The 17,291-nt window shown below is 51.0% G+C and overlaps 1 protein-coding gene across 1 annotated transcript in view; it reads left to right on the top strand.

The window, feature by feature from the left end:
• Window positions 1–17,291, top strand: part of Nup133 (nucleoporin 133) — a 57,631-nt gene that overhangs the window by 20,927 nt on the left and 19,413 nt on the right. The window contains exons 11-19 of the mRNA XM_051168581.1: window positions 909–1,066; window positions 3,648–3,739; window positions 8,669–8,832; window positions 10,743–10,837; window positions 13,025–13,249; window positions 14,283–14,405; window positions 15,091–15,190; window positions 16,111–16,362; window positions 16,839–16,972. Of these exons, the coding sequence (XP_051024538.1) occupies window positions 909–1,066; window positions 3,648–3,739; window positions 8,669–8,832; window positions 10,743–10,837; window positions 13,025–13,249; window positions 14,283–14,405; window positions 15,091–15,190; window positions 16,111–16,362; window positions 16,839–16,972 (1,343 nt within the window). The remainder of the gene's footprint in view (window positions 1–908; window positions 1,067–3,647; window positions 3,740–8,668; window positions 8,833–10,742; window positions 10,838–13,024; window positions 13,250–14,282; window positions 14,406–15,090; window positions 15,191–16,110; window positions 16,363–16,838; window positions 16,973–17,291) is intronic.

Raw genomic sequence — 17,291 nt, 5'->3', positions numbered from 1 at the left:
AGGTGCAGCCCTACCAGGACTGTGCAGAGGTGGAGTCTGGGAGGTGCTGCGGAACTGGGGTATCCCTAAAGCGTGCCAGGCAGGCTGCCGGCTGCCTGGGCAGGCCCACGGAGAAAGGCCATCAGGCAGGGAGGAGAGGGTGCCCAAAGAGTCTTTATTTGTGAAGGGCAGGATGGCAGTGGAGGCCAGGAGAGGGTGTAGTCCCTGGAGCCGTGTTACAGGGGGGTGTGGGCTCCCCGTGAGGCCACTAAGAGCTGAGCTCCAGGGCCATGCACAAGCGCAAGTGCTTTCCTTCCCGAGCCCCTGGCCCTGCCCAGCTTTCCTTGTCTTCAGGTGGAAAGGCTGACTGCTTTCCTAAGTAGCAGCTGGGCCTTGACATTTTGTTGGAATTTAAAAGCTGGGGCAAGGCACAGTGGAGGGGGTATAAGCCCTGCAACTGGAACCAGCCTGGGTAGCACAGTAAGACTATCTCTAGGATAAAGTAAACTTATTTGTGCTATAGCCTTTTTAAAAATTTTATTTTATTAATTTATTCATATTACATCTCAATTGTTAGCCCACCCCTTGTATCCTCCTATTCCTCCCTCCCTCCTACTTCCCCCCTACTCCCCTCCCCTATGTCTGTTACTGAAGGGGGACTTCTTCCCCCTATATATGCTCTTAGGGTATCGAGTCTCTTCTTGGTAACCTGCTATCCTTCCTCTGAGTGCCACCAGGCCTCCCCATCCAGGGGACGTGGTCAGAAATGGGGCACCAGAGTATGTGTGAAAGTCAGATCTCACTCTCCACTCAAGGCTGTAGCATTTTTTAAAAGGGCCATAAAGAAGAAAGGACACAGGTCATCAGGACAGTTGGGGCGATGGATTTCAGGAATTGCTCTGTACAATCTTGGTGTATCTTTTTCTCAGGAGATGGCATTTTGGGCGCTGGCTCCTGTGGTGGTGTTCCTATCCTTTTCTCTAGGAACAGTGGTCTGGTGTCTGTCACCCCAAGGGAAAGTGTGTCCCTGTTAGCAGAAGACCTGGAAGACTCTTTGGCCTCTTCAGTTGGTGGACAGGGCAGTGAGGTAAGGGCCCAAAGATTGCGTAGTGTTTGCTTTATCAGTGCATTCACACCAGCAAAGGCAGGCAACTTAGAGCGGCTGCTTCTCTGGTCCCACATCCCAGAACAGCTGCCTGTGGGGCTCCGCATCCCACATCCCAGAGCAGCTGCCTGTGGGGCTCCGCATCCCACATCCCAGAGCAGCTGCCTGTGGGGCTCCGCCATTCCTCTTGCTCTTCGCTCTGCATCTCTCAGCCACACGTATGTGTTGCTGTCTCCCAGTCACTAGCTGTTTTTCTTTTTCTTTTTGATATTTCAAGACAGGGTCTCTTCTGTGTAGCCTTGGCTGTCTTGGACTAGCTTTGTAGACCAGGCTGGCCTCGAACTCAGAGAGATCTGCCTGCCTCTGCCTCCTGAGTGCTGGGAATAAAGGCATGCACCACTGCTCCTGGTTTCACGTCACTATCTTTAAAGCGAGGACTTGGGGCGGTTCATGCTTCCTCTCCTTCACGGTCTCTGGGAGCAGGATGCAGAGTGAGTGTGGCTGTGGTACTGCAGGGACGCACTGATGACACTGCACACACTGAACTGTGGGCATTCTGCAGCATTGGCGGCATTGGCATCTGCCTAGCTGATGTCGCACATGCCGTCCAGCGTCTTTGGAAGGTGCTTGCTGGGGTAGTTTTCCTGTAGTCACCTCAGGAAGGGGGCCAGGCTTATTCTGTCCTGCCATTTTCCTCACTGTCCAGACCCTGAGGACCTGTCCCACCTGTGCCAGGCAGACCTGTGTGCACTTTACATGGGCTCTGCGGGTCAAACTCAGGTTGTCAGACTTGCACAGCAAGTAAATGTCTTTATCCACTGAGCCAACTCAGTGACCACAGAGGATGAATTCTCAGAAAAGTGAATAAGAAACCAACTTTGTTATCTTGAAACCTGAGTCATCTTTGTAAGTTGGGGAGTTTTAAACAACAAAAACACTTCAGTCACAAAAGGCTAAAAATAATGCATAGAGGCTTTTGTTTTGTTTGTTTTTTTGTTGTTTTGTTTTGTTTTTCACTCAAGAAACATTATTCTGACACTAATATAGCCAATTGTATTTACCTTTCAACAAACCCCAAAGCTGGTAATATAAAAATGTTTGCAAAGAGTATTTTCTTTTCTTTTCTTTTCTTTTTTTCTTTTTTTTTGGTTTTCTGAGACAGGGTTTCTCTGTGTAGCCTTGGCCATCCTGGACTCACTGTGTAGACCAGGCTGGCCTCGAACTCACAGCGATCCGCCTGCCTCTGCCTCCTGAGTGCTGCGATTAAAGGCGTGCGCCACCACACCCGGCTTTCAAAGAATATTTTCATACTTGCTAAAAATACAAATCTCCTGTTCTACCGAAGTGTATAACCAATTCACATATCTGGTTTTGTTGGTTTTAAGGCAGCAGCTTATCTAAAGTCTGTAAATCTCGTGTGCACACTTCTTTTTTGAGGCAGCCTTGCTGTGTAGCTTAGACTGATTGAACTCACGGTTTTCTTGCCTTGTTCTCCCAAGCACTGGAATAATAGACATATGCTGCCATGTCTAAACTTCGTGTGGCCCATTTTCATAATTACATTTTGAAGCAGGGCGTGGTGGCGCACGCCTTGGATCCTAACTCGGGAGGCAGAGGCAGGCGGATCTCTGAAGTTTGAGGACAACCAAAGTTACGCAGAGAAACCCTATCTTGAAACAACAAAAAACAACAGTTGAAATGAATGGAGCTGGTCATGGTGGCGCACGTCTTCAAACCTAGCACTTTAGAGGCAGAGGCAGGTGGACTTCTGTGAGTTCGAGGTCAGCTTAGGCTACATAGAGTTCCAGGTCAGCCAGGGTTGCTTAGTGAGACCCTGTCTCAAAAAAAGAGAGGGGGAATGCTGGAGAGATGGGTTCGATCCTAGCTCCCACATAGTGGCTCACAACCATTTGTAACTCCAGTTCCAAGAGATCCTGTTCTCTTCTGGCCTCTGGGGGCATCAGGCACAACTCGTGTGTGTACACATATACATGCAATCAAGTACTCAGACACATAAAGTAAAAAATTGAAACAAGAAAATGGAAGTGAGCTGGGCGGTGGTGGCGCACGCCTTTAATCCCAGCACTTGGGAGGCAGAGGCAGGCGGATCCCTGTGAGCTCTAGGCCAGCCTAGTAGTCTACAGAGTGAGTCCAGGAAAGCCAAGGCTACACAGAGAAACCCTGTCTCGGAAAAAAAAAAAAAAAAAAAAAAAGGAAATGGAAGGGATTTGGCAGTGTGTTGAGAATGTGCTGTCTTTCCTCTTGTTGGATCATTGCTGCTGTGTGCCCCTGACATGTTCCACACTGCCCACTTCTCAGCTTTCCTGAATCCTGCTTAATGTGTCGCTCCTCGTGTGCTTGGTAATGCGCAATGTGCTAAGCACAAGGACAATTGGGACAGCACTGGCCTTGATGAAAAAGCTCTGAGTTACCTGCCTTTTCTCTAGGGCTTTGATTGGTCGTTGGCAAACAGCTCTGGGTGTGTGCTGTCCTGTGGCAGGATCCTCCTTCAGCGAGTGGGAATGACCCTTCACCTCTAAGCAATAGCCTTTTTTCTTTGCAGAGTACGGTTTTTGAGACCACAACAAAAAATGAAACTGTAGCCCATGAAGATAAAACAAAACTGCTTAAAGCTGCATTTCTACAGTACTGCAGGTATAGCACATTTTTAAAAATCTGTTTATTTGTGTGTGTGTGCGCGCGTGTGCATGTGTTCATAGAATCCAGAAAAGTGCATCTGGTTCCCTGGAGCTGGAGTTAACAGTCAATTTTGAGGCACCCGGTAAGGGTGGTAGGAATCAAATCCAGGTCCTCTGCAAGAGCAGCAAGTCTCCTAAACAGCTAACCCTGCCCCCCTTCCCCCCCCCCCACACACTTCCCCCACATCCACTCACACCGCCCTGTAGTTTTAATGGGTCTTGCTGTGTAAACCAGGTGGCTCCTCCTGTCTTGCCTCTCTGGGGCTGGATTTATAGGCATGACCACTGCGCTCAGCTGTCACAGCACATTTTAAAATCGCAGCTTACCTCACGTGTGTGGGACACATTTTACTGGTGCTTGCTGTGCACTGGTGGGTAGTGAGAGCTAGCTGTAGGGCTGTGCCATTTAGAGGGAGTCTCTCTGGCTGCTAGGGTTCTACTCATGAGTATCTGAGCCTGACAGCCGCACGAGACCCCGTGCGGGTCGGGAGCATCAGCTAACACGGCCTCCGTGAGAAGCAGTGACCACTAAAATTGTCCTGAAGACAGCAGACAAGGTCTCTCTCATAAAGTATCAAGCAGATGAGTTACAGATGGAGTTATGAGTGTTTGAGAGAAGCACCCCTGCTCATTACCTGACCTCTAGTTACCACAGAACCTAGTGGTTCTTCAGCCAAGCTCAGATTCTGCAGTTTGGCTGTTGGAGATCAGGTCAGGTGGCAGTTGGGCAAGTCCCAGCTGGGCTCTTGTGCTCAGATTCGAGTCTGGCCATTTCATGCCTGGACCTCATGTTTGTAGGGCCTTGGCTGGCCACTCTTTGCTTCTTGTAGTTTTTGATCGCTGCATTGGCATTTGGGGGTATCTGATGACTTACAGGCTGTTGAACAGTACCCCTGGCCTCTCCACTAGAAGCCAGGACCACACTGGTCGTTCCCCCTGCTGATTGTAACCACGTCATCTTCAAACATTGCCAAATACTCCTGAGAGTCAAACTTAATAGATAAAACTTGATGGTGGTTTTTTTGTTTGTTTTTGTTTTTTTAGCCTCATATTATTTGGTTTTCATTTTTCTTTACTCAGAAAATATAAATGCAAAATATTTTTTAAATGAGAGTTTGGGGAACCTTCTTAATTACTGGTTAGCTCTTGTACAGTATATCCATCCCTGCAGCCTGTAGGAGGACTAGGTCTGCAGCTTCCGGCCGGCTGCTCACACTTGCGATCATTTCAGCCCTTTCTGTCCTGATCACATATCTTCCTAACCGTTAGCACGTGAGTCACCCCCTGTGCAGAGAGCCCTGGAGCCTAAGCCCCCACTGGCTCACTGGCTGTGGGGTGTGTTTGTGAGTGCGGGATTCCTGCTGTGCTAGGGTGTGCTCTGGCCACAGCGCCTTTACAACTGTGAGGTCCAGGTGTTGGGTGTGAGTCCACCGCAGAGGTGTCAGGGGCTCAGGTTCACACTTGCGATATTATCAGCACGTTTCCTGCCTATCGTGTCTGTTCCTTCGTAGAGAGAGTTGGTTCACGTTTGAACAGACATGAGGATGATCGTGCCCGAGCCTTTCCCAGGGCTGAGGCTTTGGCGCATGGTTACTGATTCTGGCCCTGTGCCCTTCCTCGTGGGGGCTTGAGGAGAGGAGAGAAGCAGTTTGCCTAGCACATCTTGCTTTTTCAGCATTTACTGCCTCTGCTGCCAAGTTCTTAGGTCATGACCTGCCATCCCACTCAGTGGTGCAGAGTGGCTGCCCCTCACTGAAGGGTATTATTACGCTTGTCCCTCTAAGACTGCCTTGCTAACGGTCTGCTGCACTGCCTGGCCTGTCCGGGTGGGGGCACCACTAGACCGTGTAGTATTCTATATGGCCCCCTTCTAGTGCATGGTTCAGTCTTACTAGGAAGACTTGGGTTGTTTCTCAGTAGTGACAGTTCTGTCAACTGTCCATGCTAATGCAGCTAGCAACTGTAGGTTTTATTTTGGTTTCTTGTAGTTGCCAAAACAAATTACTGTAAACTCTGGCTTGTGGGGCTCCCATCCGACATACAGAGTCAGTAGGGCCCGCACGTCCTCTGGAGGTTCTGGGGAGCACTTCATGTCTCCCTCCTTGTTCATCCTAACAGCCATGGCCACTTCTGGGCTTGTTGGTGCTTCTTTCCTGGTTGTAGTCTGCACTGCCTCTTCCTCGTGATGTCTCTTTTCAGACAGGCTCCTCATGCAGCCTCGGCTGGCCCACAGCTGAGCTCATCCTCCCTCACTAATGCTGGGGTTTCAGGCTTGTCTCACTCCACTCAGCACATGACTATAACAGCTCCAGTCACTGGGTTCAGGGCCACCCTGACCTTTATCCTAACTAATCCTTTCCAGAGAAAGGACACCATGGGCTCTGGGTGGGCCTGAGTGTGGGGTCCTAGCGACCTGATGCAGGCGGTTGGGGTGGTTTCCAGAGCACGGTTGCCAGATATGGAAAGGCCTAAGTGGCCCGAGGGACAACGCTGCTGAGCCCAGCACAGCTGTGCCTGAGGCTCCCAGGGCGTATGAGAGGCTGAGGGCGGCTCGCCAGGAGTTTCAAGGAAGTAGACTCCTCACAGGAAAGTCCCTGCACTAGAGCTCTAGGCCTGACTCGTGTAGCTTCACAGCTGCAGCTTGTGTGTTTCCACTTCTGAATGAAGCCGCCTTTACCTTCGTCCTGGCCTCCTCAGGATATGGTTATTTTCTCATGTCTCTGCCCAGTTTAGAAGCGTTCTCTTTTTAGGGCTCACTGTCCTTCAGGATGTTGCTCTGGAACTTTCCCCCCAAACTTTCTTTTCTAGATGACACAAGCTAGAGTCATCAGAGAGGAAGGGGCCTCAGTTGAGGAAATACCTCCATGAGGTCCAGCTGTGAGGCATTTTCTCAATTAGTGATTAGTAGAAGAAGGCCCAGGCCGTGGTTGGTGGTGCCATCCCTGCGCTGGAGGTCCTGGGTTCTGTAAGACATCAGGCAGAGCAAGCCATGAGGAGCAAGCCTGTGAGCAGCACCCTCCATGGCCTCTGCATCAGCTCCTGCCTCCAGGTTCCTGCCTTGCTTGAGTTCCTGTCCTGATGTCCTTCAGTGATAAACAGAAATATGGAGGTGTGAGCCAAATACTCCCCACCTTGCTTTTTGGTCATGGTGTTCCATGATGGCGATAGAAACCCTGCCTGGCGCAGCTTCCCTGCTGACCGGCAGCGCATGCTCTGTGGGAGGCTGATGCCAGCTCCTTTCTCTTAGCTCTTCCTCCAGAGAACTTTCCTTGCCCTCGGATGGGTTTGCTGTCCTTCCTTGTGCTTCGTGGTATGTCACTCTTCTCATTGTTGTCACCAAATAGCTGACAAACAGTTTAAGAAAGGACAACTTTTGTTGTAGCTTAGTGCTGGAGGGATCATTCTGTCACAGGGGTGATGGGATGTGTGCACAGTAGCAGGAGGGTGGCTTGTCACACTGCTTCTGCAGCGATGAGGTCATGCCGGGAATGGGCGTGTGCAGCGATGAGGTCATGCCGGGAATGGGCGTGTGCAGCGATGGGGTCATGCCGGGAATGGGCGTGTGCAGCGATGGGGTCATGCCGGGAATGGGCGTGTGGCAGTGATGAGGTCATGCCGGGAATGGTTGTGCAGCGATGCGATGGGGTCATGCCGGGAATGGGCGTGTGCATTGATGGGGTCGTGTGGGGAATGGGGCGTGTGCAGTGATGGGGTCATGCCGGGAATGGGCGTGTGGCAGCGATGGGGTCGTGCCGGGAATGGGTGTGTGCAGCGATGGGGTCGTGCGGGGAATGGCGTGTGCAGCGATGGGGTCGTGTGGGGAGTGGGCGTGTGCAGTGATGAGGTCGTGTGAGGAGTGGGCGTGTGCAGTGATGGGGTCGTGTGAGGAGTGGGCGTGTGCAGCGATGGGGTCATGCCGGGAATGGGCGTGTGCAGTGATGGGGTCATGCCGGGAATGGGCGTGTGCAGCGATGGGGTCATGCCGGGAATGGGTGTGTGCAGCGATGGGGTCATGCAGGGAGTGGGCGTGTGCAGTGATGGGGTCGTGTGGGAATGGGCGTGTGCAGTGATGGGGTCATGCCGGGAATGGGCGTGTGCAGCGATGGGGTCATGCCGGGAATGGGCGTGTGCAGCGATGAGGTCATGCCGGGAATGGGCGTGTGCAGTGATGGGGTCGTGTGGGGAATGGGCGTGTGCAGTGATGAGGTCATGCCGGGAATGGGCGTGTGCAGCGATGGGGTCGTGCCGGGAATGGGTGTGTGCAGCGATGGGGTCGTGCGGGGAATGGGCGTGTGCAGCGATGGGGTCGTGTGGGGAGTGGGCGTGTGCAGCGATGGGGTCGTGTGGGGAGTGGGCGTGTGCAGTGATGGGGTCGTGTGGGGAGTGGGCGTGTGCAGCGATGGGGTCGTGTGGGGAGTGGGCGTGTGCAGCGATGGGGTGGTGTGGGGAGTGTGATGGGGTCACTCTTATTCAATCTGGGAAGTGATGAGTCTTCCTACTCCAACTAGGAAAATCCAGAGACTTGCCTTCAGGGTGCTCCAGACCCTGTCAAGTTAACATGTGAACCATCACAGTTCTGTCTGGTCTTCCCTGTGGGAGCATTTGCCCACGAATGCGCCACGGCTTCTTTAGTGCTCTTACCCCTGCGTTGTGACTCTCTGAAGCCAAGGGCTGATTTCAGTGTCATAGTCATCGTCTGGCCTGTCAGGATATCCAGTGTGGTAATGAGTCTGTAGCTGCACAGACACTGTCTTCCATGGTACGCTGTTAATAGCCCTTTGGGCTAAAGCTGTGTGTGTGGTTCTAACCCCGCAGTTAACGTTCCTGTGGCAAGTTTGGGAGTGTTTTGCCTCTGCTGTAAATTTGTGTTCCCATTTCCCTGCAGGAAAGATCTGGGCCGTGCTCAGACGATGGCTGATGAGCTGTTTTCCTCTCACGCTGACTTGGATTCAGACTCTGAACTAGACAAGGCCGTTACTCAGATCAGCGTGGACCTGGTAGATGACTACCCAGCCTCAGACCCACGGTGGGCAGAGTCCGTCCCCCAGGGTAAGTCACCAGCTCATCATGGTGAAAGCAGGGCACAGGGCTTGTTCTGCCGTCAGTGGCCACTCAGCACACACTTGTCCCCGTCCCGCAGGTTTAGTTATTCGGGTTCTCGAAGGGGGTCGCGGCCTGTAAATGAAAAATGGGCGGGAGAGAGACACGACTCTAGAAAGGAAGTCTTATCAAGAGTCATTTACTGAAAGCCGGTGTATGATTTTTAAAGTGTGCTTCAGGAAGGGCGGGGGAAGGAGGGAGAGCAGTGGGAAAGTACAGAATCTTCCGGGGTAGGAACCCCTGGGACAATGTGTGGGGCGGGGGGAGGAGACAGGTGGCCCCGCGGTCCTCTCCCAGAGACCACAGCACGTCAGATGTTCATGTACCGTGACTTCTGAGAAAGGCTACAAGGCCACGGTACACTGAGTGTTCCTTTTCTCAGGGCCAAGTTCCCTCTCCTGGGGCCAAGCACGATGTTTGCGGTTTGTCCGTTGCCAGGCAAAATGTTTGATAAGTTCTTTCTGTATAGGCTGGCTGGAAAGGGTCAGCTGGAGTTCAACACAACCAGGGTCTCTCAGCTCAGCCAGGGTCTCTTGGCTCCCAACACACACTCTAGTCTCCCCAGCAACGGGAGCGACCTTCCCTATGGCATATTTTGAAAAGGGCCCCAGAACAGATGGCACTACGTGTCAGAGAGTGGACTCTGGGGGACACTGGAGCGAGTCCTCAGGATTCTCATCATTTTATTCCTGGAAGAACTTGATGTGTCCGTCAGGGTCCTCTTGAGGAACAGAATTGTAGAATAAACAAATAAATATATATATGGAGTTTGTTAGAGTGCCTTACAAGCAGGGGTCTAGCTAGTCCAACAATGATCGTCTACCAACATAACGTTCAAGAGTTTGGGCTGGAGAGATGGCTCAGTGGTTAAGAGCACTGTCTGCTCTTACAGAGATCCTGAGTTCACTTCCTAGCAGCCACATGGTGGCTCACAACCATCTGTAATGAGATCTGGTGCCCTCTTCTGGCTTGCTGGCATACATGCAAGCAGAACACTGTATACATAATAAATTTAGTATTCCTTAAAAAAGAAAGTTGAAGAGTTCAGTAGTTGTTCAGTCCACAAGAGTAGACGTCTCAGCTGGTCTTCAGTAGGTTCTGATGCCAGTGAAGGAATGGACTTGCCAGTAGGAGCGAGGGCAAGCAGACGGAGAGCAAGCTTCCTTCTTCCATGTCCTCACTTGACTGCCATGACAGGGTGTGGCCCAGATACAGTCATGGTGAGTCTTCTGACCTCAAATGACCCAGTTAAATAAAAATCCCTCACAATTGTGCCCGGTGGCTTAGATTTTTAGTTAATTCCACATGTAGTCAAGTTGACAACCAAGAAGAGCCATATGGTGGCAAAACCAGGGCACACTTTTTGTTTTGAATAAGTATAGTCTCAACACTGGTAGGTTTTTCTCTAATTTGAAAACTCTTTTGAAGCCAGGTGTGTGATGGTGCACGCCTTTAATCCCAGCACTCAGGAGGCAGAGGCAGGCGGATCTCTGTGAATTCGAGGCCAGCCTGGTCTCCAAAGTGAGTCCAGGACAGCCAAGGCTACACAGAGAACCCCTGTCTTGGAGGGAAAAACAAAACAACTCTTTTGAGACAAGGTCTCACTTCGTAGTCTAGGATGTCCTGGAACTCACTCTGTAGCCCAGGCTAGCCTTATAATCTCCTTCAGTTTGCCCAGAGGTGAGATTACAAATGTGAGCCAGCGCTGAGTTACACATCCAGTTGTAGAACTCTGAATGATGTCATTTTATTAAAAGACTGCTGCTCTGCTCCATTTAGACCCTCTTCACTTGTCCCTTTCTGTCAGCCGTTGTTCTGAAAGTGCTTCTGTGCCTGACCTCACTTCCGTGCTCTCACAGAGGCCCCTGGGCTCAGCAACAGCTCCCTGATCATTCTGCACCAGCTGGAGGACAAGGTGAAGGCGCACTGCCTCTTGGTGGACTTCCTCCACCAGGTAAGCCTCAGCCCAGGCCAACTTGGCCGAGGGAGGTGTTTCCTCGGAGGGACCTGGATTATGTGTCGATGCAGCATAAGCAGTCCCAGGGCCTTGGCACACATGTGGGTGTCAGAGGACAACTTTCAGGAGCTTTCTTTCTTTCTGGGGATCAAACAGTGCCTTTGCCCCCTGAGCTATCTCACCAGCCTAAGACCAGTGATTTGTAACGTCAGAACCTCATGCGAGCATTCTTAACGCTTTTGTGTAAAAACATGGATGTCTGTACATTGTTCTACATTGTTAGGAAGACCTTGACGTGGACCAGGTAGAAGAGATCAAGAAGCTTCTTTTTACACTGTGGAAGGCAAAATCACACTGAAAAGCTGTGTGCTGAGAGCTGATCACAAATGTGGACACACCTGCTTATCGGGGGTCACAGGCAGCCAGGGTGTGGGCACGCAGCGACCGGGAGGACTTAACGGGGGCCCAGCTGCCAGCAGCTTTAGTTTTATATATGCAGTCCTGTTTCTGTGGTGCCTTTTGTGTGTGCGTTTTCTTCTCTGGCTTGTAGGGGCTTTTTGTTTGTTTTGTATTTCTAAAACAAGGTATCACTGTGTAGACCTGGCTGGCCTGGAAGAGATCCACCTACCGCTGCCTCTTGAGTGGTGGGATGGAGAGTGGGCCACCATGCCCAGCTCATCACCTTAACTCTTTCACTGAGCAGGACATACACAACCAAGTGCTCTGAGGAAGTACTTGTGTATTTGTGGCTACTCTCCTGAATGGGGTAGGAAGTGAGGCTAGCACTGTGGCTGGAGTGACGTCAGTGCACTGAGCAGTCACTCCAAGGTTCCCTGAGCACTCCCTGCTGACGGCTCTCACAGAGGAACTGTGCTTTCAACACGGGAGCAGGCAAAGGAATTCAAATCATGTAACTGTAACTTGGACCTTAAGAACCATCAGCCAGGGACTGGAGAAATGGCTCAGTGGTTCTCCTGCAGAGTCCTGAGTTCAGTTCCCAGCAACCACATGGTGGCTCACAACCATCTATAATGAGATCTGATGCCCTCTTCTGGTGTGCAAAACACTGTGTACACAATAAATAAGTAAATATTTTTTTAAGAAACAAAACAAAACCATCAGCCAGTCATGATGGCTCACGTCTTTAATCCCAACACCTAGAGACAGGTGAACCCTGAGTTCAAAGCCAACCTGGTCTACACAGTGAATTCCAGGCCATCCAGAACTACATGGTGTGCCCTTATCTCAAAAAGGAAAAAATAATCAAATGAACAAATGGAATGAAGACAGGTCACCATAGTGAAGTACTCATCAGCTACTAAGTCTTCTGTAAATAAGAAAGTCGAGATGCTATCAGACAAAACAAGGTTCAGACACTCATGAGTGACATAGACCCTTTGTTTTCTGAGTTCTTAGCGTTCGTTTGTGAGCGGGTTCCAAGACAGCCAGAGCTATCCAGAGAAACCTTGTCTTGAAAAGAGCTCATTTGTGAGAGGTTATTTTATTTTGTTTTTTGGATAAGAGTCTTATGTAGTCTGGAATTTGTAACCAAAGCCAGCTGTGAACTCCTGATCTAACTGACTTTGCTGGCTGAGCCCCTGTGTGTTTAAACAGTTGTCTGCTAGGGTGTACAGAGGCAGAGGAAGGCGTGGGGGTAGGAGAAATGGGGTCACTCGTTAATGAAGGAAGTGTGAGTGTGGAAAGTGGTCCATCGCTGCTGCACGACTCGACTCTTGCTGCTTCCTAGTTCCCATGGCTGTAATCTTTGCTACGTGAACGCTGGGTCCCAGGTCGCCCAGTCAGGAGGCGCCTGTCTGCCCTCCTTCTAAGGTCAGGGTTCTGGACACCATCCCTTGAGGTGCTTGTTCCAAGTTTCCACTTCCCAAAGGTCTGTAATCCAGGGTACTTGACTGGTACAAACCAGAAAAGCCATTTGATCATTATATGTAAACAGTGGTGTGGAAACCCTAACCCCATGGATAGGGACAGTGTGGTGGCTGACAGGAACCCCTGCGTTTCCCTGTACGGGGGCTGTATGGTTATACCCTATACATATTGGGAACATGGCGACCGAGGTGGCCTGTAGGGGGAAGCTCCTAGAAGAATGTGGCCACATTTTCTGTGACCACTTTCTGAGAACAAGTGTTTGGGTTTTTTATTTGTTTGTTTGCTTGTTTTCATGAGGTCGGCTTGTTCAGACGCCTTGGCTCTTATCCAATCAGAGGGACACCTATGGCCACCCGACTGCTGCTCTGTGAACATGCAGAAAAGCTGTCCGCTGCCATCACACTCAAAAACCACCACTCTCGGCTGCCGGACCTGGTGAATGCAGCCATCCTACTCGCCCTGAACAAGAGGGAGTGTGAGGTCCCGTCCAGCCTGACTCCTGCTGATGTCTTCTTCAGAGAGGTCAGCCACACCCCAGCTCTCCTCTTCCTGTGTCTTCCTTGCACTGTACCTTGTGTGGACGTCCCTGGCAGGGTAGAGTGTGAGGACCTCATTGAAATGTTGGCTTGGACTCCTCACTGGTGTCTTGTTTACTGTTTGCCGTGTAGGTGGGGTGAACAGTTGACTAAGAAAGGGGCTCTCCATTCCCTTGTCTCTCCAGCTCCCTCCTGACTAGTACAGGAAGCTGTCCTTGGCCGGTGCTCTCAGGCCTCTAGCTTGCTGCTGGCTTGAAGAGTTTGGGCACTGTACACATAGAAGCTCAGAGGAGCTGCTCTCCAGCACATTGGTGGTTTCCCTTTGTCAAAGACCAGCTTCTTTAAAAAAAATTTTTTTTTCACTCGTGTGTGTGTGTGTGTGTGTTTATAAATGTGTAGGCTTGTGTGCCACATGTGGTACGTGTGCGGAGGTCAGAGGACAACTTTTGGGGAGTTGGTTCTCTCCTACCATGTGTATCTCAAGGTTCAGACTTGTCGTATGGCATGGCAGCTGCTGAGTCCTCTCAGTGGCCTGAGACTAAGCTGTCGCAGAGCCCCTCTCCTCCCCTCTCCTCTCCTCCTCTCCCCTCCCCTCCCCTCCTCCCCTCTCCCTTTCTCCTGGAGTGCTACTTTCTCCTGTCTGCTTGCAGGAGCAACATCAGATTCCTAAAGGGTAAGGAGAGAGTTGCTCAAATCAGCAGAGGGGACGTTTCTGACCTCGCGGCCCTTGTCAGCAGTAAAAGGACAATAGGCTGGCTCTGGAGGTGCAGCCTCCACCTTGCCACTGACTCAGTTTGGGAAGAGGCCTGGGCCTATCCAAGGCTTCATAAAGTAGTCCTAGCCCCTCAGACGGGCTGTGTTGGTGCCACTGGAGACAGGGAAGAGCTGTGGCCTCGGTTGGTTTCACATTCATCAGCAAGTCAATACATTAGCTTCTGTTGAATGATGGAAGACATAGCTTACCAGGTGGGACCCGTCATCCCTGAGAGGCTGACGCCTGTGACTCTCTCCGCCCTCAGGTATCCCAGGTGGACACTCTGTGCGAGTGCCTGCTGGAACATGAAGAACAAGTCCTGCGTGACGTCGCGTTGGACTCTCAGGAGTGGGCAGAGGTGGCGATCGACGTCAATACAGTCCTTAAGGTACACGCGTGACAGTGGTGTCTCAGAGAGCCACCATCCAGGGTAGCGGCCTGAGCTGGCGAGGTTACAGCTGCCTGTCACATTCAGAAAAGCTGCAGCAGCCTCCTAGTGAGCTAACATTTTTTCAGTATTTCCTTTGTGCATACTATGAGCTTCTGTAGCTTGACTTTGTGTTGGTAAGTACTCTTTGAAGAAGCTTTTCCTCTTGTGTCATTGCAGGGGCATTGGTGTTAGTGTAGCTGTCAAAGTCCGTTCATGTCTCTGGCCTTGGACTCCTGGTCCAGCCTCCGCCTTCCCCTTAGCTGGGGGATGCACCTGCGACTACATCTGATGTCTGGGTTTTGTGTTCAGTCAGCTATGGATGGTTTATTGAACTGCCTTCTGGTTTTTTAAGTAGTCAAAATTTGTTACTTAAATTATTACCTAAGGAGTTTCAGTTTTACCTGTAGACTTTATAGTACAATTTTTTTCTCCTTTGGTTGCTCTAGTTTTCCTAAATGAAGTAAAATTAAGGAGTAAGACAAATTTTTTAAAGCAGAAGGAACCCACAAGTGCTAAATGTTTTTCTTATTTGTAGGTTAGTACACAGGCCTTCCTCAGACGCAGCATCCCACAGAAAGTAACTGAATTATATTAACAACAGCCTGTGCCTTCCCCTGTGTGATGATGCATTTCCTTTTCGCAGGACATGCTGCAGGCTGCCACTCACTACCGCCTACACAGAAGCTCCCTGTATAGTCAGGAAGGACCACTCAGGGAGGAGCCAGAGTATGTGCCATGGACAGGTACCACGCTGTTCAGAACATGTGCCTGTTGGTCTGTCATGTTAGAGTCTGTGTTCGTCCTCAGGGCAAGTTTGTGGGTGAGATGAAGGAACAGTTTAGGTGACATCTCTAGACTCATGGAATCCCTTGGGTGTATTTACATATGTGTGTATGTATATGTATGTATACATTTTGGTTTTTCGAGACAGGGTTTCTCTGTGTAGCTTTGGCTGTCCTGGACTCCCTTTGTAGAGCAGGCTGGCCTCGAACTCACAGTGATCCACCTGAGTGCTGGCATTAAAGGCGTGCGCCACCACCAGGCAGCTAAGGTGTATTTACTGATTCTGTCCTGTTGTTTGTTTTTCTCAGTGGGGTTTGTGGCACCTGCTGGGTCTTATAGTGCTAAGCCCTGCACAGAAGCAGGTGCTGGCTTGGAGACTAGGCTCTGCTTCATGTTCGTATCACAGAGTAAGTGAGAGGGCATTAAAGGAATTGAGACGGAAGCAGGATCTCACACACCTGGGTTAAGAAAATCTCCACTGGATCCCCTGGATGGGGAGGCTGGTGGCACTCCGAGGAAGGACAGCAGGCTACCAAGAAGAGACTTGATACCCTATGAGCATATACAGGGGGAAGAGGTCCCCTCAGTCACAGTCATAGGGGAAGGGAGTAGGGGGAAAACGGGAGGGAGGGAGGAATGGGAGGATACAAGGGATGGGATAACAATTTAGATGTAATATGAATAAATTAATAAAATATATTTAAAAAAAGAAAGAAAATCTCTACTGGAAAAAAAAGATGGGGTTCGATCAGGGCACCAGCAGGTGTCACCCGCCCTGCTGTGGTTCCCTAGAGCAGTGAAGCGATGTAGTTTTCAGGTAGCTGGTCCTTTCCCTGGCCATCATGGAACCCTCTCTTAGAAGTTACTTTGGACTTTGCAGCCACAAGTGGTCCTTCTGGTGTCCGCACGGCAATCTTGCGCCAGCACAGGGTCATCCTGCAGACGGTGTACCCGCAGGCTGACAGCAACCTGCGCAGCATTGTGATGGAGCAGCTCGTGGCGCTGATTGACTGCTTCCTGGACAGTTACGTCTCCCAGCTGAAGTCTCTTGAGAAATCCAGCGACCAGGAAAGATACAGCAGCTTGGAGGTCGAATACCTGCAGAAAAGATCAGAGCTCCTCTCTCCCCTGCGTGAGTGTCTGAGAGTCTGAAGTGGCGGTGGGCTTCGTGCAGGGCGGGTGGAGGCTGGAGAGCTCACGCAGTGCAGTCTGAGCAGAGTCAATCTGCCTGTGACCAGAGGCAGAGCCAGGCACATGTGGACGCCTCTCTGGGTTCCTGTCAGGTAGCTTCTTCAAAATGACTTACTCTGGAACAGACACCAGAGAGGCCAGCCTGCTGCGTGCTGGCATTCTAGCCCCTCAGGCTTGCTGTGAACAGCTGGTGTTAGAACGGCCTGCTAGTAGCTGGTCGAGGGCGCAGTGGCACAACCTAGCTGTTGAACAGAAAGCAGTGTCCTTTCATAGCCAGGCCGGGAAAGCATGTCCTAGTGAGCAATGGAACTGTCAGCCGGGGACTCGGTGGTGGGCCGGGGCTGCACCACCTTCTCGGAAGGATTAGGTGGATCGATAATGGGCAGGTTAGCTGCATGTCTGTTCTTTCTCCTGCAGTCACACTGGGCCAGTACCCGTGGGCAGCGTCTCTGGCGGAGAAGTACTGTGACTTCGATATCCTGGTACAGATGTGTGAGCAGACAGACAACCAGGCCCGACTCCAGCGCTACATGACCCAGTTTGCTGACCAGGTGACCGACCACACTGGTGGGGGGCAGGCGCGGCGATGTAGCATGCCACGCTGTCTGATGCTTTTCTTTTCCAGAAAGCTGCTGTGGCTTTGACGTGAGAAATGATTCAGACAAGGAGATGGCAGAATTTCATGTTACATTGTCCCTCAGGCCGACCCGTCCTTAAGTAAATAGGCTGTGTTAGTTACCTCTCTATGCCATGACACAACACCATTGCTAAGGCAACTTACAGAAGAGTTCCGAGGGTTGTGGTCTGTGATGGTGGGGCAACTGAATGGCCATAGAAGGCTGAAGGCTCACATCCTGATCCTCGAGCAAG

Source organism: Acomys russatus, chromosome 26 (assembly GCF_903995435.1).
Source record: "Acomys russatus chromosome 26, mAcoRus1.1, whole genome shotgun sequence".
NCBI classification, from domain to species: Eukaryota; Metazoa; Chordata; class Mammalia; order Rodentia; family Muridae; genus Acomys; species Acomys russatus.
The sequence above is the reverse complement of the archived record's forward strand: the minus strand, read 5'-3'. Positions and strand labels throughout refer to the sequence as shown.